Source organism: Mesoplodon mirus (genome assembly GCF_964341445.2).
Source record: "Mesoplodon mirus genome assembly, chromosome: 13".
In the NCBI taxonomy this organism is placed as follows: domain Eukaryota; kingdom Metazoa; phylum Chordata; class Mammalia; order Artiodactyla; family Ziphiidae; genus Mesoplodon; species Mesoplodon mirus.
In genome coordinates, this window is record NC_138989.1 from 31,286,319 (window position 1) to 31,309,644 (window position 23,326).

The 23,326-nt window shown below is 42.9% G+C and overlaps 1 protein-coding gene across 3 annotated transcripts in view; it reads right to left on the bottom strand.

The window, feature by feature from the left end:
• The window catches only part of PTPRM (protein tyrosine phosphatase receptor type M), a 748,579-nt gene that overhangs the window by 102,025 nt on the left and 623,228 nt on the right, over positions 1-23,326 (bottom strand). For all 3 annotated transcript variants that reach the window (XM_082641116.1, XM_082641117.1, XM_082641118.1), the window contains one exon: positions 2,433-2,520. In XM_082641116.1, coding sequence (XP_082497242.1) covers positions 2,433-2,520 — 88 coding nt within the window. The remainder of the gene's footprint in view (positions 1-2,432; positions 2,521-23,326) is intronic.

A 23,326-nucleotide genomic window follows, 5' to 3' on the forward strand; every position in this document is an offset into this window, starting at 1 on the left:
CTCTTTGTACTTAGTTTGTATATTTATCTGGAGGTGGCCTGGGGAGATGAAGAATGGGGATGAGGGGGGTGAAAGTCTTCTTAAGCTGCCTCTTGTCACAGACACTGGCCTGTACAGGCAATGATGCTAATGGCCAGTGGGGACTGACTATCCAGCATCCACTGGGTGGTGGTTCTAAGAGCTGCCCCTGGGTTGGAATCTTGTCCCCATCTTATTAACTGTGTAACCCTTTCACCTTCTTTATGCCCCCGTTTTCCTCTCCTGTAAAATAGATAAACAATGTTACCCATGTCACAGGATCATTACAGGGAGTGAGGGAGTTAACAGGTGTAAAGGGCTTAACAGGTGTAACAGGGGTGTCTAGCATACAGCACGTGCTCAGCACATGCTAGCTTTTATCATTTTTTTCTTTAAGCATTCAAAACTATTTCCCAAGCATCTACCAAGTGCAGCCGTCAAACTACACACTGGGAAGGAGCAGAGTCAGTCACACTGAACGGGGGCGGGGCCGGGTCTCTGGGCACAGCCCACACCAGAGCCCTGGACGCTGCTCTCCGGATGCTCGGGGCGAGCCCACACCTCGGGTATGGTGGCTGCAGGACAAGGGCTCATTGACATCTCTTCCACCTGGCGTGGGTGGCATGGCTGTGAAATGCCCATTTTACCTAGGTGGACCTCCTTGGAATTAGTGGCAGAGCTCAAGGAACCCTGGGAAGGCTCCTATAAGCCACTTTGAGAAATCTGGATTCTTCTGAGGGTGTGAAGCTTCAACAGGCTTGCAGAGAACATGAAGGAACTTGGGAGGATCTATATTGGCCAATGGACTCTTCCCATGACCCCTCTCTGGCTGGGAATAATGCTTTCCTTCTCTGAGCCCCTGCAGCACACAGCACTGTACACACAGCTCCAACGCAGGACTGCGTCCTGGTGCAGAGTGACCAGACTCACAGTCTCTCATCTGCCTGTGCTGCTCTGTCCTGAGGGCAGAGACATCACCCCTATCACCCTGGGGGTCCTCGGGGGGCCAAGTGTTGACTGAATTCACTGAGGGGCAATGAAGCCTTAGATCTCAGGGGAACATCTTCTCTCTAAAAATGAAGCTCTAAGTAAATGAATGCACAAGACACCCGAAGCTAGCACTTGCCATCTGCAAAACCAGTGGTTTGGCTTTGTGAGTGGCAAAAGGGAAAACAGGACATGTTCAGGCCCAGTTGGGATGGTTCATATTATATGTAAACCCTGACACCCTTCTTGTTAAAAATGAAACACACTGTAGGTCTGCACCATCCAATATGGGAGCCCCTCGTCTCATGGACGATCTAAATTAAAAATAATTAAAATTAAATACAATAGAAAATTCAGTTCCTCGGTCCCACCAGCCACATTTCAAGTGCTGGTATGGTGAAGGCTACTGCACCGGACAGCACAGACACAGAACATTTCCACAATCACAGAAAATTCTACTGGGTGGCGCTGCTATAGAAGCTCAACTGTCCTACCAAGAAAATGTTAACTCAGGCAGATAAAATCTAACCGCACTTCCACAATCAAGAAAGATAATATATAGCTCCGCTGGAGTATCCAAACCTTTCAAGTTTGTTCTCTTACAAGTAATAAGGGAGGATGGGCTAGGTGCTCTATATTTCACATTATTGTTGTTTTCTAAATTTACGTATCTTTAGAGATAGTATTAATTCCTTGAGTACCTTGTCAGTACCTCGGTGCAGTCACGTGTGGCTTTGAGCAGTTTAATGCAGGGGATGGATGGCTTCAGCCCTGGAAGAAGGAAGCTCATCAATCTACCAGGCATCCCGGCATCGTTACGGAACATTAATGAGGTTGGGCTTGATTTAAAAACCATCCGAGGCATTATGGATTGGTACGATTCCTTTTCATAGGAACTGGGAATTTCTGAGATATCATCCTAGCTCTTTTGCTAATGAGTGTTGTGATACAGGGACTACCATTTAACTTCTGAGTTTCAGTTTCCTGTCCTCAAAATGGGGCTATTACTGACCTCCCTACCCCAAGTGTCCTGAGGATTAATGAGCTCATGTCTGCTGAGAAGCTCCTGGCAGCAAGGCGTGCTTCGAATCATTATGTCTATTCCTTCTCATGGAGCAGATGGGAAGCATTAGCTCTGTTAGGTTTACTCCTTCCAAAATGCATTTTCTGTCTCAGCATTTGAACATGACCTAGGTTATCCAAACCTTAAATCTAAAAGTAAAACTAGCCCCACAGCAAGACACGTGGACATAGCGGGGGTATTTAGGTAGTTTTTCCTTTCCCTAATACGAGCATCACACCAGCTTTTGCAGCGGGATGAAGGCAGTAATTGCACTGCAAATTCTTGCCGCATGAGGCTGGTGGTCAGTCTTAGCAGATGTGAAAAGAAAGTTACATCACAGCACAATGATGCTGTCAACACTTACATGCAATAATATTCCCATATCTGTTCTTCATTCTGTTTTCATCTTTCTTAGCAGAGTCCCATGGTGCAGACTGCCCTTCAAAGAAGCTCTGGAAGAAAGAGAAAAGTGACATGACAAATTACAATTCAGTGCGGTAAACAAACACAGGGATCTTAATGACTGGGGGGTGTTCTTAAAAAATGTACAAGGGTCAGGGCTTTCCTGGTGGCGCAGTGGTTGAGAGTCCGCCTGCCGATGCAGGGGACGCGGGTTCGTGCCCCGGTCCAGGAGGATCCCACATGCCGCGGAGCAGCTGGGCCCGTGAGCCATGGCCGCTGAGCCTGCGCGTCCGGAGCCTGTGCTCCGTGACGGGAGAGGCCACAACAGTGAGAGGCCCGCGTACCGCAAAACAAAAACAAAAACAAATGTACAAGGGTCAAGGAAGGAAAAGAATATTCACAGGAATGAAATAATGGATTATTAAACTACTTTATATCTTAAATATCTCATTTAGTTTTTTTTTTGTTTTCCTTTAGTTAAAATGCCACAAACACGGATGGGGGCTGAAGAGTAAGCCTACAATTTATCTGTACCATCTACTGAAAATGGTTGGGGGTTCATCCCCATCCTACCTGAATATTTATTACAGAAAATTTAACATTTCTCTCAATTTCTTAATTACATTACATCCTTTCAATATTCTCCTATGAGATATAAAGATATCATTTTTCTTCCCAAGTGCAAACTGAAGGAAGGTTATTTTTGGTTAAATCTGTGAAAGTAGGTAAGCTAAGACTTCATGACTTCCAGCCTAAAATCCTCTAAGAACTTCTGCCAGAGTTTTCATTTGTAATGGAGCTTAGATGTCCATTTATTTAAGGATTTGGCATTATTATGCCTAGGGTCTTTAATCTTCATGTTATTAGTCAGATATACATTTTTCTGTTCAAGTTATAATGAAAATGTCCTCTGCTATCAGTTGACAACTGAAAAAAAAATCTGGGATTTTAATTTCCACTTTAGTTCACGTCCTGTTTCACCTTCACGCAGTCAACGCTATAAGGAAGTACTGGGAAGAAGGATGGTAGCAAGAAGCATTTAGTAACACTGATTTGTTGTCTTTTCTGTACCTACTCTTATATTTCCTGGCACCAACTGGGAAAGAAGGGAAGCGCAGGAGGAAGACACAAAGGCAAATCGTGTGTGTGGAAACATCGCGCTAAAACACTCTGGGGCCAGAGAATGTAGTACCAGGAACTCACATCCTCGGACACGCCCCAGCGTGGCTTTCCAAGTTCCCTCTTTAGAACGGAAGCTCCTTTATACCCCCACTACTCTCCATCCCCCGCTAAAGCACTTGGCCACCTTGGCCATTGCCACCAATGGCCACTATTGAGCAATCAGTCTGCGGTTCAATGGGACCAATTCATTATTCCTTTTCATGGGTCCACTTGTGTCTTATCAGCTGAGCTGCTCCTTAGTACGGTCGGAGTGGGGACACGCCTGCTCACAGACCCCATGGGAAGCCCTGCCGCCTGCAGGTGGCTCAGACCCGACCACACAGTGCACAGCGCTGGGCATATCCTACCGTCTCTGCCCCAGGTTGTGGATGCCTCCAGGCAGGGGCTGCGTGGTCCTCATTTTTGTTGGTGTGGAGCCCACGCTTCGTGATAGGAGTCCGATAATTAGTCATTGAATGAATGAGTGACTGCAGTGTCTGGGGGCAGTCTGCTGGGCTTTGATGCCCCAATAAAGCTTGACTTCTGCAGTGTGGGTGTGTGCGGAGTTGGAGTACTTGGAGACCTGCACGGGCACTGTCTGCAGGGTTCATGTTGTCCGTCTGTAAAAGTGCACGTGCTTCATATATACAATGGAGTATTACTCAGCCATAAAAAGAAACGAAATTGAATTCTGTGTAGTGAAGTGGATGGACCTAGAGTCTGTCATACAGAGTGAAGTAAGTCAGAAAGAGAAAAACTAATACTGTATGCTAACACATATATATGGAATCTAAAACAAAAGAAAACAAAAAGATCATTCTGAAGGACCTATGGGCAGGACAGGAATAAAGACGCAGACGTAGAGAATGGACTTGAGGACACGGGGAGGGGGAAGGGTAAGCTGGGACGAAGTGAGAGAGTGGCATGGACATATGTACACTACCAAACGTAAAACAGATAGCTAGTGGGAAGCAGCCGCATAGCACAGGGAGATCAGCTCGGTGCTTTGTGACCACCTAGAGGGGTGGGGTAGGGAGGGTGGGAGGGAGACACAAGAGGGAGGAGATATGGGGATGTATGTATATGTATAACTGATTCACTTTGTTATAAAGCAGAAACTAACACACCACTGTAAAGGAATTATACTCCAATAAAGATGTTAAAAAAAAAAAAGTGCACGTGCTTTCTGTGAACTGCTGTGTGTTAAAGCTGCTGTTACCCTACAGCTCGGCCCTCAACAGAGAGTGGCTGGAAAAGAGCCCTGTCCTGACTCTGTCCCCCGTGCACTATTAATTCCACACAACAGAACATCAGGACACACCATTTCATCACATCCAAGAGGGAAATGATAATACTGTAAGGGTAAGAGTTAGAGTTTTAAATTGCCGTTTTATTTTATTTATTTATTTTTTAAAATTGAAGTATAGTTGACTTACAATGTTGTGTTAATTTCTGCTGTACAGCAAAGTGACTCAGTTATACATATATATGCATTCTTTTTTCTATTCTTTTCTATTCTTTTCCATTATGGTTTATCTCAGGACCTTGTTGTTTATCCAGTCTATATATAATAGTTTGCACCTACTAATCCCAAAAGCCCAGTCCACTTAGTATGATAATCCCTAGTTGCACCCCTGTTGATGCAAATGGCATTATTTTGTTCTTTTTTATGGCTGAGTAGTATTCCACTGTATATATATATTATACAACATCATCTTTATCCATTCATCTGTCGATGGATATTTAGGTTGTTTCCATGTCTTCGCTATTGTAAATAGTGCTGCTATGAACATAGGGGTGCATGTATCTTTTTGAATTGTAGTTTTGTCTGGATATATGCCCAGGCGTGGGGTTGCTGGATCATATGGTAATTCTACTTTTAGTTTTCTGAGGAACCTCCATACTGTTTTCCATAGTGGCTGCACCAACTTACATTCTCACCAACAGTATTCAATTGCCCATTTTAAAGTAAGGTACCTTAGTCATGGTCATTGTTGACACCTCATTATCATAATAGTTTTTACACTGTATTTATCATTTTGAAATAAAACCACGGAGGCAGACCAGGATCAGAGGCACTACACACTTAGAGCTGTATTAACAGATTCACAATATACATTGCTAACTGAAGGGTAAGGTACTGTGCAATGCAGGACAAAAACAAATAAAAACATTTTCAGGATTATTAATAAATTAAGCTAATAAAAATACAGTAAAAATCGTTAGTTAATTCCATCTAGAACGAGACCGTTATAGAATAGATAAAGGATTTATTTAGACATGTAACGTCTATTCCGCCATAAAATATGCATTTAAAATAGCTTCAGGGATTTTAAAGTCATCCTCTTTTTCTGACTAGTGTCTTTGTTACTCTATGAATGACAATTATTTTACCCTTGAGTAATAACTATTATTTGACTTCCCTTATAACAATTTAATTCTATTAATACTTTGAGTTTGTCGTGATGTAATTACAATTTCATTCCCCTCTGCCTTCTCCAGAAAGGCAGAAAGTTTCCAGACTTTGCTATTTTCATGGGAAGATGAAAAAGGGACCTGACTCTGAAGAAGACCTGGGTGTCTTCCTGTAGACCCACGGCCACTAGTTAACTCCCCACAGGATGAGAGAGAGACAGACAGACAGATGGAGAGGGGGTCAACAACGGATTAGGGAGGAGGCGCGTGCTCCACTAGTACAAGGAGATCCTGCCGGGCCACCGGAGACAAAGCCACCCTGAGCCACACCAGTTCCTTCCCATTCCTGACAAACAGACGCTTTCCGTGGGGGAAGGTGCCCACATCACAGCTGGGTTTCTTTAGCATTTATGGTGATCACAGGAATTCCAAGAGCCCTTGCTTTTAAAAACAGTTGTTTTTTTAAAAAAATTATTTACTTTTGTTTTATATTGGAGTCTAGTTGATTACCAATGTTGTGCTAGTTTCAGATGTAGGGCAAAGTGATTCAGTTATACACATATATATATATATATATATATATTCTTTTTCAGATTCTTTTCCCATTTAGGTCATTACAGAGTGTACAGCAGAGTTCCCTGTGCTATACAGTAGGTCCTTGTTGGTGATCTCTTTTAAATGTAGCAGTGTGTACATGTCAATCCCTAACTCCCAATCTATCCCTCTCCCACACGCCCCTCCCCCCCGGTAACCATAAGTTCGTTCTCTAAGTCTGCGAGTCTAAAAAAAGTTATTTTAATTTGACTGTTCTCATTAACTGGTGACCAGAAAACAGACAAAATCAACAACGAGATGATAACCAATCTCCCTGCACTTGACCTCTGCATGTTTTTGTGAGCGCGGGGCCCATGCTCTCCATCTCTGAGCACTGACCACGGGCATCAGTAAGTGAGCAGAATGAGGAGTCCATCGTCTTGACTACTATTCATGAGAGTAGCAGCCATGGAGGACCACCTGCCTGCTTTACTGCTGCAGACAGGAGATGCAGAAAGACCACAACCAGATCATCGCAGACCAGCTTGAGTCAGACCTCAATGCTTTCTGACCCTTAGTCCACTGCTCTTCCTGGACCACCCCTCCCGACAAGGGCTTTGGAGGGGATACAGTTAAATCTACATATGACCAATGACTGTTTTCCAACTTAGATCGTATCTTCTTGTCTCCAAATGAAGGTTTGCAACAAGACAATATAAAAGATGTCAAGTAAACTTTGCTTAACCGTTGATTGCTTTCATAAAATAGGAAATTTTCTTATCTCCTAGGATAATGTGATCGTTGCAGGGAAGCAACAGCAGGAGAGCAACAGTAGAAGTGGGAGTTCTTGCCATGAGCCTCTCCAACTTCCTATCCAGGAATTATGTGAATCAGTTTAAGTGGCAGAATGTATTTTTCTTAAACAAAATCAAAATCAAAACAAAAAGCTGCTTCAAGGAAAAGATCAGATGACTGGTACCATCCACAGTTTCCTGACTCTCTACAGATATGGTGATCGGGTCTCGCATTTTCTGGCACAGTTTTGCTTCCAATTATACAGCCAGTCTCCCCATGAATACATTCCCATGAATACATTTGCATTATGAAGACTATGTGTTCTTATCCTTGGCTTGTAAAGTAAGTAATATACCTAATGGGGAGCCCAGAGAGAGGAAGAAAGGGCTTTCTGGATTGATCACCTGGCTTTGTTTTGTTATGGAGACTGTCATTTAAAAAAATTTCTGAGATGGACCCAGTTTTAAATGTCATGGCTTTCCATTAGCATACATTTTCAAAATAGCTGAGAACATATTTACCTTAGACTTTAGATTCCCTCTTATGCCTGCAGTAGGACAAAAGTCAACTGTTTAAATTTCTACTTAGAAAATAAAACTTTATCTATTGCTCTAGAGCCATTGGGCACTCAGAGAAGCTGTGACATGACATATGGGTCTTTTGCATAGTAAGCCCCTGGCTGCCTTCTTGGCTGGGAAATTCTTTTTATTTATTGGCTGCATTGGATCATCGTTACTGCATACGGGCTTCCTCTAATTGCGGCGAGCAGGGGCTACTCTTTGTTGTGGTGCGCGGGCTTCTCATTGCGGTGGCTTCTCTTGTTGCGGAACACAGGCTCTAGATGCATGGGCTTCAGTAGTTGCGGCTCGCAGGCTCTAAAGCGCAGGCTCAGTAGGTGTGACACATGGGCTTAGTTGCTCCATGGCATGTGGGATCTTTCTGGACCAGGGTTCGAACCTGTGTCCCCTGCATCGGCAGGCGGACTCTCAACCACTGCGCCACCAGGGAAGCCCCTAGCTTGGGAATTCTGAGCAAGAATAGCAATCAGGACAGAAGTGCAGGTCAATCAGGGCTATAGAATACCACTTCCTGTGTGGCCCACAGTGAGGCCTGGCACAGACGTGAGACTCCAGAGGCAGAAGTGGCTCTTCCTCCAGGCCTTGTCTTCCCGAGGGACTGAGCCTTCTCTGATGACCCTGTGACCTACCGCCTTTCTTTTTTTGCAGACCATGAGCTGAACAGGTAGTCACTAATAAACCCACCAGTGAAATGCGCCCGAGGAAAATTAAGTAATTTTGCTACACAATCATTCTACCATGTCCTATTTCACAGCCCTTTTGGCTTTTAAATATCTTTTAATAAATGAAGCAAATCAACAAACGTTTCAGACAATTTTCTGCTGTGCATTTTTCTTGGGGTAAGAACAAAAGGTTCTTTGGCTATCTTTTTTATCTGCAAGAAGGTCAAAGCTGTATGTGTTCCAATAAAACGGCATCAATTGAATTACCGAATGCTTTCAGAAGACTCGTACTCTGAACCAGTATTCCTGGGAAGTAAGTAATCACCACATCATTTATGTGGCTCTAGAGAAGAGCTGTTCCTCTCACATTTACTGGAAGGAAAGCCAACCAGGTTTTGAATCCTGCTGTTGCTGAGAAAGAGAGAGCTCGGGTCCTTGAAGGAATTCCTTCAGAGGATTCCTGAGCACATGAATTCTGGCCGCTCGGGGGATACCTGGCTTACCTACTCCTAACATTTCCCCCGCCCTTAAGTTCACGTTTTAGTACAACCTCCAATTCCTCCTTAATCTCTCCAGTTTTTGCTTGACAAAAGTTATGAGCAGGTTAATGGTTAAAATCCAATTCAACCACAGCACAGGCGTTTCTTTGCAGCTGATGATGCCCCATCCTCGGAGCAGCTGCATAAGGACCAGCTTGGGAGACATGACAACGGCCCATGCTCCGGGGATGCTTTTCACAGGAGGGATTTTTAAATACAACACGCACATTTAGGCAATATTTAGTGTTCAGGGCAGATTTTTAATATGCAGATACAATTTAACGCACCAACTATGGACTTTTTATTATGAAAAAAAACACTTTATGTTATTTTGGGGATTGAAGTTAATGGTCTCACTGCACCGTTAGCATTTTCATAAATAGACTTAGGCTTTGACTCTGCTTAAAATGTAATTGAAGTGTTTCCTCTGACTACCTTAGCTCATATATACTGAGAAAAGGCAGCAAACCGGGGAGCCACACTGCAAGAGTAATAAGTCTCCGAAACAATAAAAATGAAAGCAGGCAAAGGTCCAGCGAATACCAATGACTGCACGTAAAGATGCTGCACGCTCCCTGGGCACAGAGAAGAAGGACGTGGAACATCTCACACACGGCCATTTTTTTCTGAACAGGAAACATGTTTTTGTGATTCAGTAACCTCCTTCCCACACCTCACACCACCATCATTTTCCACAGGATATAATTATACGTCGCAGTTGCCCACCTCAAGAGAATGTTACTCCAAAATGCTGCAGTCGGTTAAAAATGTCACAGCTCCCAGATATTAAAAAAGGAGAAAAAAACCCACCAAACCCTATTCAACAGAAAAGCTGCCGGTAAGGACGGGATGCAGGTCAAAGCTGTACCTAATGCACGGTGTGTTCTCAGGCAGTGCAGGGTCGAGTTGTTTTTAGAAGCTTCTGAAATCGAAGTTTTCCTCCCTTTCTCATATGAACAAAACTGTGCACGTAAAATGACTAAAATCATCACGCTAAAAGAAGGAAGATGCCCTCACTGGGGCATGCAAAGTCTCTGAACTTCTTTGTTTTCTACCCATACGCCTCTTTGGGTCCTTCCAATGCTGCATTTTATTTGGTCTGTATAAACTAGTTATTGGTATTGCACTAAAGCCACCTATGGTTGCCGGGCAGGCCGCAGGGTGGAGTGTCGATGGGAGGGTGGCCCTGGCAGCTCGGCTGGCCGGCCAGAGGCAGTGGTGGCCACCAGTCACTGCCATCATCAATGTCCCGGACAGAGGCGGCCAAAGGGAGTGTGTGAGCCTTCAAGGGCAAGAGAGGTGAGGGCTGGGTGAAACAAGAACCTTGACCCAGGAACTGTTATTTCTAAACAAACTGAAATCTAAATGCCAACACACTGATATCTTTAAAGAACTTGCTAATTAATCTCAGGACTTCAAATGGCCATGTCTTAGTACAATGTAATTCAATTCCAAATGTAATTTCTACTTTGCAGGATTCAGCTGGTGCTCTAGGCAATAGTTGCCATATTGCCTTCCTTTACCTAACATCTCTTTCTTATGTGATAATGGACTTGAGGTTTAGAGCCCAAAATATTATGTGATGTTTTGTGCCCAGAAACAGTACCCCTGACATCTGACTGAGCTTAAAAATGTTTTTTCTTCTGTTGGATATTACTCTGAATGAGTGACTTTTCACAGCAATGTCTTATATGAATAATATATGCTTATGGCATCTTTGAAGTTCTACCAGGCAAGTCTTTATTTCTACTGTATAGAGAAGGGAATTTAGGATCAGAAGGCATGAAGTGGATTGCCTGCAACCACGCAGCAGGGAAGCAGAACAGCTGGGGCCTGGACCCAGGGCTGCCTGGCTCTGAACCCTGTGTTCCTTGTGCTTGACCACCTAGCTGGCCGAGGACACGTGCCTTTGTGCTCACTGATCACACTGCACACTCAGCTTTCTGAAGTCACCCTGGCCATGGGTCATAAGTCGCCAGGCATTTCTGGTTTCTACTTTTGGTGGAATAATCCTGTTGGATGACACACAGCTCTCTTACCATCTGCACAGTGATTTTCCCGGGATGTGAAGCCATGTGCACCCTGGAGGGACCCTCAATAGACCTGCTTTTCAGGAAATTTGCCCAATTTCAAAGCTCCTTTTCTTTCCACCTTCAGAATCATTGCAGTACTAAGCTCCCACTAATGATGTGACATATCCCTCAAGTGAATTGAAGCAGGAAAAAAAAATCTGAAAACCACTGATCAAGTGGGCAGAGAGAAAAAAAAATACTCTTCAGTTCAGTGATGGAGAAAAAGAGGTGAAACAATAACTTCGAAGCCTGGGTTGTTGCTGAACATTCCATAGGCAAGGCCAATATCTCATGGAATCACAAAGACTGAGGCATAGTAAGGTGGCTTTGTCAAAATGGATTACAGACCTAAATGTAAGACTGGAAACCATAAAGTTTCTGAAAGAAGACATAGGCAGAACTTTCTTTGACATAAATCATAGCAATATTTGTTTGGATCTGTCTCTTAAAGCAAAGCAAATAAAAGCAAAAACAAACAAATGGGACTTAGTTAAACTTATAAGTTTATGCACAGCAAAGGAAACCATCAACAAAATGAAAAGACAACCTACAGAATGGGAGAAAATATTTGCAAATGATATGACCGATAAAGGGTTAATATCCAAAATACATAAACAGCTCATACAACTCAACATCAAAAAAGTAAAAAACCTGATTAAAAAATGAGCAGAAAACCTGAATAGACATTTTTCCAAAGAAGACATAGAGATGGCCAACAAGCACATGAAAAGATGCTCTACATCGCTAGTCATCAGATAAATGCAAATTAAAACTACAATGAGATATCACCTCACACCTGTCAGAATGGCTATCATCAAAAAGAACACAAATAACATATGTTGGAGAGGGTGTGGAGAAAAGGGAACCCTTGTACACTGTTGGTGGGAATGTAAATTGGTGCAGCCACTGTGGAGAACAGTATGGAGGTTCCTCAAAAAACTAAAAATAGAACTACCATATGACCCAGTGATTCCACCCCTGGGTATATATCCCCACAAAACGAAAACACTAATTTGACACAATACATGTACCTCAATGTTCAGCATTATTTACAGTAGGAAAGACATGGAAGCAACCTAAGTGTCCATCAACAGATGAATGGATAAAGAAGATGTGGTACATATATACAATGGAACACTACTCAGACATAAAAATGAATGAAATTTTGCCATTTGCAAAAACATGGATGGACTTGGAAGGTATTATGCTAAGTGAAATAAGTCAATCAGAGAAAGACAAATATTGTATGATATCACTTAAATGTAGAAAAACCAAACCAGTGAATACAACAAAAAAGAAGCAGACTCACAGATATAGAGAACAAACTAGTGGTTACCAGTGGGGAGAGGGAAGGTGGGGAGCAAGATAGGGTAGGGGATTAAGAGGTACAAACTAGGGCTTCCCCGGTGGCGCAGTGGTTAAAAATCCACCTGCTAACGAAGGGGACGTGGGTTCAAGCCCTGGTCCAGGAAGATCCCACGTGCGATGCAGCAACTAAGCCCATGCGCCACAACTACTGAGCCTGCACTCTAGAGCCCTCTAGCCACAACTACTGGAGCCTGCGCACCTAGAGCCTGTGCTCTGCAACAACAGAAGCCACTGCAATGAGAAGCCCTCACACCTCAACGAAGAGTCGCCCCCGCTCACCACAGCTAGAGAAAGCCGTGCACAGCAACGAAGACCCAAAAAAGCAGCCAAAAAAAAAAAAAAAAAAAGAGGTACAGACTACTAGATACAAAATAAATAAGCTACAAGAATATATTGTTTAACACAGGGAATATAGCTAATATTTTATAATAACTATAAATGGAATATAACCTTTAAAAATTGTGAACCACTACATCATACATCTGAAAATTACATAATATTGTACATCAATAATAAATAAATAAATAAAATATCTATACAAGAAAGGGGGCTATTTTGATATATTTGGTGTGAGTTTCAGTCGAGCATTAATTTTAAGAGGCAGAGGGTAGCTGTTTGGGGATAGTCAACCTTTTCTTGGCATTCATTCCTCTTCCCTTTGTTCCCTGGAAGGAAGCTTAGTGACAACACCCGCTGTGCTCAGCAGGGCCCAGTGACGCCTCCCATCTGGTCTATCTTCTCAGGCCTGGAAGCCCCTGTCCCACACATGTGAGTGAAACCAAGCAGGACCCTATGGTCCTTCCCCCCATGTCCTCCACCTGTCTTCTGTCTGTAGAAAAACTTTAGCCAAAGAATAACTTTAATCAGAGAAGTGAGAAAATGCAGAAACAAAGGAAAACAGTCCAACAAGCCTAAACAATAATAGTTTAGTCATTAAGCACAGTCAAGGACCTTCAGTTCCTCCTCAAGGGCTATAGATAATGTTCTGAGCCATCTCCTGTGAGCTGTCTTATAGATACTGAAACCTCCACCAGGTGGAAGAAGTTAACTACATGATGACCAGGCTGTAGCCATGACATAAGCTGCCACAATTCCGAGAACTGGCCTCAAGGAAGTGGGAACAAACCAACCCTGGAACCGAATATTAACTGTACTTAAAGCAATCAAGATGACTCTGGTCAGACCACCGATGACCAATAACAAGACGACGGTCAAGGCTGACTGTGCTGTTTCTGCATGTAGCCCCCTCCCTCTGTCTCTGAAACCTCTTGCCCACTGATTGTCAGTTGTGGGGGAGTCAGCCTTTGGACAGGAGTCCCCCACCCTCACCCTGCCCAAGTTGCCGGCATCCAAAATAAAGCAAACTTTCCTTTCCAGCAACCTTGCCTCTTTACTGGTTTTTGAGTGGCGAGCAGCTGGACCCCACTTTCAGTTTCACGAGAATGTTCTCACCCACTGATGCTGCGGAGGCAGCACAGAGTTTCAGGGAGTCTCTTGTCCCCTGGCACTTGTCCCCTGAAGGGGGCTTGAGACAGATATTCCTCAGTTTGAAAGTCAAAGGCTGCATGTACAGACTCATCCTTCTAGATGGTCCTGATAGGGTCTCTGCTGCTTCTTGAGCAGGGAGGATGGGGTAGCAGAGGGGTTGCACTGCAAGGGATTTACAGCACTGTTTATATGTTTATAATCACTACATAAATCTTGGTCCAAGTTTACTTTTTTGATTTGGGCATGCCTATCTCTGATCACAGCCACAGGACATCATGAGATCAAGCAATTTTGCAAAGGTCCTGGAACTTGGTCCTGGCCCTGTCCTCACTGCATTACCCTGGTGCTTCCAAGGAGGCCCAGTCATCAGATGGGGTGTCAAAATCACAATGCCAATGAGCGGCTTGTCACAGGTGGCCACCAAAAAGTGGACTGCTCTGCTTTAAAGGCAGGTGAAAGCGACTGATGTAATTGCTTTGTTGCCTCTCTAAATCAGTCTGGGTTTGAGTCCTTCCACAGAGGGTGCCACCATCTTTCGGAGAGATAACGATTTTCATTTCCCCTCAGATGCAGATATTGCCAGGGTCTGAGATGTTAATACAACTCGAGAACTGTAATTTCCTCCACCTCTGTACCTGCCTTGGAACAGTGATTTGTCGGTGAGCCTGTGCTAACAGTGCCCAGATTTTCAGAGATGAGCAAGGGTCCCCTATGGAAAAAGGAATCCTTGAAACATCTAGAGAACAAATGGATGCTTTTGCAGAAAGCAAGCTGCTCCTTTCCTTCTGGGACTAGCCAGAAAAGCTGACTTCCATTCACTTCTGGTCTGCATTGCAGCGGTAGCTTCCTACCTGGTCACTTCACCTCCCTGTGGTTTATACACTTCTCCTAGGGTAAGCTATTAAAAAAGCACGTGGGCGTCTGCCATGTCCCTATTTGAAAACATAGCAAGTCTCCCTACTGACAACAGGGCGGTCTTAAGGACCTAGGGACTTGACACGTGCAATGCACCAGGTAAACAGGAAGTGCTCAGTCAGCGCTAGCAATTACTGTTGTTCTAACATTAGAGCTTCAGACTTCGATGACAGTAAATCCTTACTGACTTTGCTGCCATTTTTTGTTAGCGTCACCCTGACAATGTCCTTTCCATTGTTTTCCTCTATGTTTTCCCTCCACGGATTCTATACAGCATTTAGAAATGGGGCGATTATTGTTTTGTTCTTTCTTTTCTGTTAAAAAACAAACATCTTTTCCATGGTATTTCTTGGAGAGCTGTGAGTTTTAAAATGTCCTCACCTCACAAATCACAGCACAGATGCTCCATCAAAATCTAAGGCTGAAAATCTAAGGATACTTTTTTAGACATGACAGGCTTAGAAATGAACAAGTATAGCAGAAAAAGGAATTTTAATGAGAGGTTTGTGACTCTCTCTTTGACATCTATTCATTTATAAAACCTATCGGCACCATTCCCAGGCTCTCCCTGCAGGACCCGAGACACGAGATTCACGGTAAAAATTCAGAAGGGAGGAATATTTTAGAAATTAGGAAATCAAGGTTAGAAATACCTTTTCTAACAGTTTAGTGAAGAATAATTACATCTCAATGTATTCTGTCCGAAAGTTTAACTTCTCTTAGGAGCAAACATTCTTATTGAAAATTATAACATATTTTGAAATTGGAGTCATAGCTGCTTTCCTTTATTGACTGATGTTTGGACAAATGTCATTTCTTATTGAAAGTTGGGTATGGAGGTTCCCTAAAAAACTAAAAATAGAGCTACCATAGGACCCAGAAATCCCTCTCCTAGGCATATATCCAGAGAAAACTATAATTTGAAAGGATGCAGGCACCCCAATGTTCATTGCTGTACTATTTATAATAGCCAGGACATGGAAGCAACCTAAATGTCCATTGACAGAGGAATGGAAAAAGAAGATGTGACACATATATACAATGGAATATTACTCAGCCATAAAAAGGAATGAAATAGTGCCATGTGCAGAGACGTGGATGGACCCAGAGATTGTCTTACAGAGTGACGTAAGTCAGAAAGAGAAAAACAAATATCATACAACATTGCTTATATGTGGAATCTAGAAAAATGGTACAGATGAACTTATTTGCAAAGCAGAAATAGAGTCACAGACATAGAACACAAACTTATGGTTACCAAGGGGGGCGGGGGTGGTGGTGGGATGAACTGGGAGATTGGGACTGACATATACACACTACTATGTATAAAACAGATAACCAATGAGAACCTACTGTACAGCACAGGGAACTCTACTCAGTGCTTTGTGGTGACCTAAATGGGAAGGAAATCTAAAAAAGAGGGAATATTAATATACGTATAGCTGATTCACTTTGCTGTACAGCAGAAACTAACACAACATTGTAAAGCAACTATATTACAATAAAATTTAATAAAAAAATTTGGGGACACCATCACCCTAGATGTCCAGAGACTTCTTGTGATGGAAGTCTTGGCTCTGAGCCTTAGAATCTGGGTGTGAGGAGGAGACTGAAAACAAAGTTGAAACAGTGAGGCTGCACCAGGCAGGGCGGAAATCTTGGTGGAAGTTTCCATGTGCTGATCACCCCTCCCGAGAGAGGGAATCCCGAAAGGACGAACTCATCTCTCAAAGCAGATCAAACATTAGTGGCTAAAATCATCTTACCACAGACCTTGGGTGGAATGCTTTATTCATCTGCATGTACTCCCTACAAACTGCCATCATCTTCTAAAGTTGCTTTTGGTTTGGGAAGTTGCAGGTAGGTGGAGGGGAAGATGAAACAAAAATCCCGAAGGCACATGAGGTCGACAAAGGAGCCAGTATCACTCCACGAGCTCTTCCCAAGTCTCAGTCCCTGGGTCCCACCTTTGCTATTTCCCCTGTCCTTTCACCTCTTCCCTCTAATTTACTTATTTAAAGTATTATATATTTAAATGTTTATTTGGAAATATCACTTCAGTAAGTGGAAGGCGAAAACACACACCACAGGTAAAGATAACAGAAAAAGTAAAGGCAACAAACTCACAACAACGGTATCAATCCTGCCTGGCAGTGCTGCTTAGCCACATTCTGAGCCCGAGGCCTCTTCTTCCTCGGGAGAGAAAGATGCTCTAGCCCCAAACACAGGCTCACGGATGAATCAATCAAAAGACCAAAAGAACCAACTGGACAGGCAGTCACTTCCTCACCCTGTATATCAGCACTGTTTATTCCTCATGAGTGGACCTCCTAAAAGCCACTTGGAACAGCACCTGCTGCTTGCATTTCACACTTGGGGGGGGAACTCTGAATTCACCTTCAATCTTGGCTTCCAACACAGGGTGCAGAAGAGGAAGGAGCATGGGATCTAGGACCAGAAGACTGGGCTTGGAATCCCAGCTTTGACTGATTCCTAAGCACGTGGCCACAGGCCAGTTACTGAATTTGTTTTTTAATTTATCCAGTTGGAATACTCTAATAATTTAAATTACTTAACAGCATTGCTTTCAGTATTCAAACCAATGAATGTCAGTTAATAGAACATGTAAGGAGCTTATACACATTAAGTGCCCTACAACTGTCATGTAATCAGTACAATGTATGTCATGCACAGGGCATTTGAGCATGAAGGCCAGTCTCCTCCCCTACCAGGAGCCCCAAGGGGCGGAGCTGAGCCTCTGCACATCCTTGGTGCCCAGCATCCACCTGGCACATAGGCGGAGCTCTGTAAGTATTAGTGAATGAACAGGTGACAATTATAAATCAGAAGATTCCTATATTACAAGTGTATATGAATTTAATATTTTTGAGGCTTGGTTCTTTAAAAAGTTTTAAAAAAATTATATGCTTTTATTTGGTTTTAAATAAATTACTATCATGATTAAGAGAGTACTACTGGGGCTTCCCTGGTGGCGCAGTGGTTGGGAATCCGCCTGCCAATGCGGGGGAAACGGGTTTGAGCCCTGGTCCCGGAGGATCCCGTGTGCTGCGGAGCAGCTAAGCCCGTGCGCCACAACTACTGAGCCTGCGCTTTAGAGCCCGCAAGCCGCAACTACTGAAGCCCGTGCACCTAGAGCCTGTGCTCCGCAACAGGAGAGGCCACCACAATGAGAGGCCTGCGCACAACAAGGAGTAGCCCCAGCTCTCAGCAACTAGAGAGGGCCCGCGTGAAGCAGCAAGGACCCAATGCAGCCAAAAATTAAATAAATGAATAAATAAATAAATTTATTAAAAAAAAAAGAGAGTACTACTGACCCAGAGAACTATATTCAATATCCTGTGATAAACCATAATGGAAAATCAACTATACTTCAATTATTAAAAATAAAAATAGAGTACTACTGAAGCGGCACAGTTTACAATGGAGGGCATTGAACTCAGAATTTTAAAAATTCCACCAATGTTCTATAGTGTAATTCTGTTATTTTTTATTTTTTATTTTTTTTAGGATCACAATCTGCTGAAAGGATAACCATTAGTTTAAGTGAACCAAGGTCAGATGTTAAAAGGACGTAGCAAAAAGTGTATTTAGAACGTGCTGATGCTTTAAAAAATGAAGACTTGGCCCTAATCCAAGGAACCAGATATTAGATTAAAACCTTAGGGGCATGCGGTTCCATTTTTTATTTAGAACTACAAGGTTTGGGATTAAACTAAAAATGAGATGCTTAATGCTATTAGAAGTACTGCCTCAAAACATTTTAGAGAAGGCAAGAGAGTTGAAAGTAAAGTAAACTCAAGGGTCAATACTGAAATGCAAACAACAAAGATCTAATGCCCTTGGAGGACCTATATTAACGTCTCCACCATAAGACAGAATGAACTTTCGCAGGATCGTCAGAGACTTGTTTCAGCAAAGAAGATTTCTGAAAGGGGATTTGAATTTTTGCCAAGAAGAAGTGTGGGGAGGAAAAAACTTTGGCTCAAAATATTTTGATTACATAATTCTTTTAGTGAAATCACCATAAGCTCTCAATTTAGTAGTATTAATAAGAATGCCAGATAATATTAAATAAACGACATTAATAATAATACAAGGGGCCTCCCTGGTGGCGCACTGGTTGAGAGTCCGCCTGCCGATGCAGGGGATACGGGTTTCTGCCCCGGTCCGGGAGGATCCCATGTGCCGCGGAGCGGCTGGGCTCGTGAGCCATGGCTGCTGAGCCTGCGCATCCGGAGCCTGTGCTCCGCAACGGGAGAGGCCACAACAGTGAGAGGCCCGCGTACCGCAAAAAAAAAAAAGTAAATAATAATAATACAAGATAAGTGCAGCATATTTGCTAAGTTCTAAGTACTATTCTAGGTGCTTTACCCATAATATCTCATAGATATTATTACCCATAATAATAAAGCCTTATTATTATTATCCATGATAATATGTATGTTATTTATCTAAAACATCTCATAGACATCTTTTCTTTACAGAAATGAATCCTTCATGCATTTTCTTGTTACAGCTTTTACTTATGCTCAGGGAAAGAGATTTCAGTATATTCATAAAAGTCAACTTTATTATTATTATCACCAGTGAGTTAAGAAATAATTATGTTAGTAACCAATACCTTTGAATTTTAAATTATATCAAAAATAACTTTTGAAAAATTGTTTATCTTGAAATAATTCTAGGTTCACAGGAAGCTGCAAAAATAGCTCAGAGAGGTCCCAGTTACTCCTCAGTTTTCCCCAGTGGTTACCAATGGTTACTACATAACCGGACGTAGTGTAATATCGAAACCAGGAAACAGAAGTTGAAACAATGTAGGCACCATTTTATTGGGAGAGTTTAAGTTTTCATTTCTCTGTAATGAATGCCTGGGAGTGTGATTGCTGGGTTGTATGCTAAGTGTATGTTTAATTTTTAAAGAAACTGCCAAACTCTTTTCTGGTGTGGCTGTCCCATTTTACATTCTCTGGCAATTTATGAAAGATCCAAGGCCTCCACATTCTAACCAGCATTTGGTACTGTCCCTATTTTTTATTTTAGCTGTTCTATTATGTGTGTATAACTCTTCATGATCTTAATTTGCATTTTATTAATGGCTGATCATGGTATCTTTTCATGTGTTTATTTGCCCTCCATGTATCCTCTTTGGTGAAGTATCTTCCATGTCTTTATCCATTTTCTAATTGGATTGTTTGCCTTTTTACTGTTGAGGTTTGAGAGTCCTTTATATTTTCCAGATATAAGTCCTTTGTCAAATATGTGGGTTGCAAATATTTTTCTCAGTCTAGAGCTAGTCTTTTTATCCTTTTAGGATCATCTTCCACAGAGCAAACGTTTTTAATTTCCATGAAGTCTATTTTCTTGACTTTATTTCTTTTATGGATCATGCTTTTGGTGTGACATCTAAAAACTGGTCTCCAAACCTCAGGTCCCCCCAAAATAACTTTTATTGGATTTAAAACACTGTGGAAATCTGTAATGCCTGATAATTAATCACTAAATCGAATAGTAATGAATGCTGAAACGTGTACACTGCATCAGAGACGGCAGTGTTAAGTGTCAGCACATAAGTTGGGGGATGCCTTCGTGAACGTGTCTGAGGACCCCACAAGGCTCTCTAGGATGACCTTGGGTTCCCTCCCTTCCCTGCTTCCTTCTCTGCCTCTGAATGAATTGGGAGGTGGCCCCCGTTTCCCAGGGTTACTGTCTGTGACCTGCATCCTTTCTAGAGGAAGGAGGATGTTGCAGACAAGGCTGAGGCAAAAGAAGCTGCTGACTGTCAGTCCAAGGCTCAGTTGAGCTCCCTAAACAAGGCAAAGGCTCCATCCCTGCTCCTCGGCTCCCCGGGGGCACCAGCCACACGGGTAAGCAACACACATGGCCGTGGCCACAGCACTGGAGAGAGCATCTTCTGTCATCCCAGGCGGGCCAGGCTCCGCTGATGTGGGGGTCAGGAAGGTGAACCCTGCAACACGCATCCTATCGTAGACTGAGAAGAAGACAAAACAGATCTAGAGGAAGACAGGGGAAGGAAGGAGAGCTCTGTGGATCTGCCGGGATGCGCAAGAGCCCAGCTGTGCTAAGGAACAAGTGGGAAAGTCCAAGAAAGGTACAAGAAAGGAAGAAGTAAAAAGGAGAGAATGGAAGCAATGCTGGCGTACGTCCAAGACAAGGGCACGACAGTGGCCTTCTATGCCTTCCCATGATCCAATTCCGTGGGGTGTGGTGTGGCTCTAGCAGGGGTCCCTTCCTGGTCTTGCCTTGCAAAGTTGATCTAACTGTTACAACTCAGCTCAAACCTACCTCTTCCATGTGTTTTCTTCTCTAGTTTCCAATGATCTTTCTCCCCCTCAAAATTCCATTATAGCTGTCAGTATGTGCCACTTAAGTTTTCTTTACAGATCTGATATGTGGCATTTTATGTTATTTTCATCACCACGGTTAGGTTACATTATGTGTTGCCCCAAGAGAGGGTCCATATCCCCCCTTTTAACTTGGTACAAAGCACATGGCAGTAGTATGCTCGTTGCAAGGATCACCTTGATGACTCTCAAAGCCTTTGAGCACGGCCCTTCCAGACATAAAAGGTTATGGCAGTTCTATGACAACGAAAAGGTGCTATGTCCCTGAGGACCCCACAAGGCTCTCCAGGACACATGCCCTCCCTGCAGGTGACATGCAGGACTAGAGACACAACCTGCAATTTTTGCTCCTCTGAACAGCTCTTCCATAGCGAGCATTCACACGCTTAATGTTTTTGGAGGTGCATTATCACTGATTTCTTCGTTGAGCCATAGTTCATACAAAGCAGGGAGACATTCTGTCCCAACACTATGGTCCTGTGATGTGTGGATTGAAACAGACCTACCCACAGAGGCAGACACGCCCCACCGCCATAGCCTTCAAGACACAGCATCAAACAAGAGGAAATGTGGTCCACAGGCTTACGATGGCTATTACCCCACTCCTCAGCTAGGGCTTATTTTGCAGTGATATAGGATGGGCAACTCCGGCAGCTAGAATTAATTAAGAACTGTATGGGGATGCTTAAGGGCCAGCAGCAATCTGCAGAGTCCTGGAAGTTAATTAAGGGTCAGAAAAGGGTCTTGCTGCTTTCTCCAGCTCTGCCTGCTATGTGGGGACTCCGAGTTATGAAGTCTTACACGTACACTGATGTTTCCATTTCACAGTCCTGGCACTAGATGATGACCTCAAGAGAGGGCATTACTGCATGGTCATCCTTTCAAAATGCTCACATTGAGATCATCCTTGACAGATGAGAGCATTTTCCAGGATACATCATCTTGGAAAAGGGGATTTCATAACCTTCCTAATGAGCTTGTCTATTTAGACATGTTTTCAAAGGAGTAGTTACAAAACCACTTTGGAAAAGAAGTAAACGGACATGGATGGACATGAAGATGATCATACTAAGGGAAGTAAGTCAGACAGAGAAAGACAAATATCACATAATATCACTTAATTGTGGAATCTAAAAAAAAAAAAACCACAACACAAATGAACTTATTTATAAGACAGAAACAGACTTACAGACCTAGAAAACAACCTTATGGTTACCAAAGGGGAAAGGCGGGGGGAGAGATAAATTAGGAGTTTGCGACTAAGATTTATATCCTACTGTATAAAAAATAGATAACCAACAAGGACCTACTGTATAGCACAGGGAACATACTCAATATCTTATAATAACCTATGCTGGAAAAAAATTGGAAAAAGAATATATATATATAAATGTATATACATATATATGTACATATAACTGAATCACTTTGCTGTACACCTGAAACCAACACACCACTGTAAACCAATTAAAAAAAAAGAAGCAAACAGTGCATGTTATCTACAGAAATACATCTCTGGGTAGAAAAACAGGGCAAGAAAAAGAGTGACCACTTCAATATGTAGGAGAGTTTGGGGTTACTCAGGACGTGCTGATGCCAGCACCACTGGCGAGCCCACTCCTTACTTCCGTACCCGCCCACCTGAGGGTTCCACTCAGAGTTCACGAGGTGCCGTTCTTATCGTCAGCAGCTACATGACTTTGCACGTGCCCAAGAACTTCAGGTGAACTTACAAGCAATTACATTTCCACCAAAATGTATCATGTGATCAGGTCTTTCATTTATTTATTTTTTCATTTGCCTCTGCTCTCACTGTCTTCTGCAGCAAATCTCTCAATCAGAAGTGAAGGTGGAGGCTTAAAGACATTATGTATAATTTAGTTTTCTGCAGTGGGTCTCCTCACTTTGTGTTCTGCAGAAGCTTAGGAGAGCATGGCAGTTTA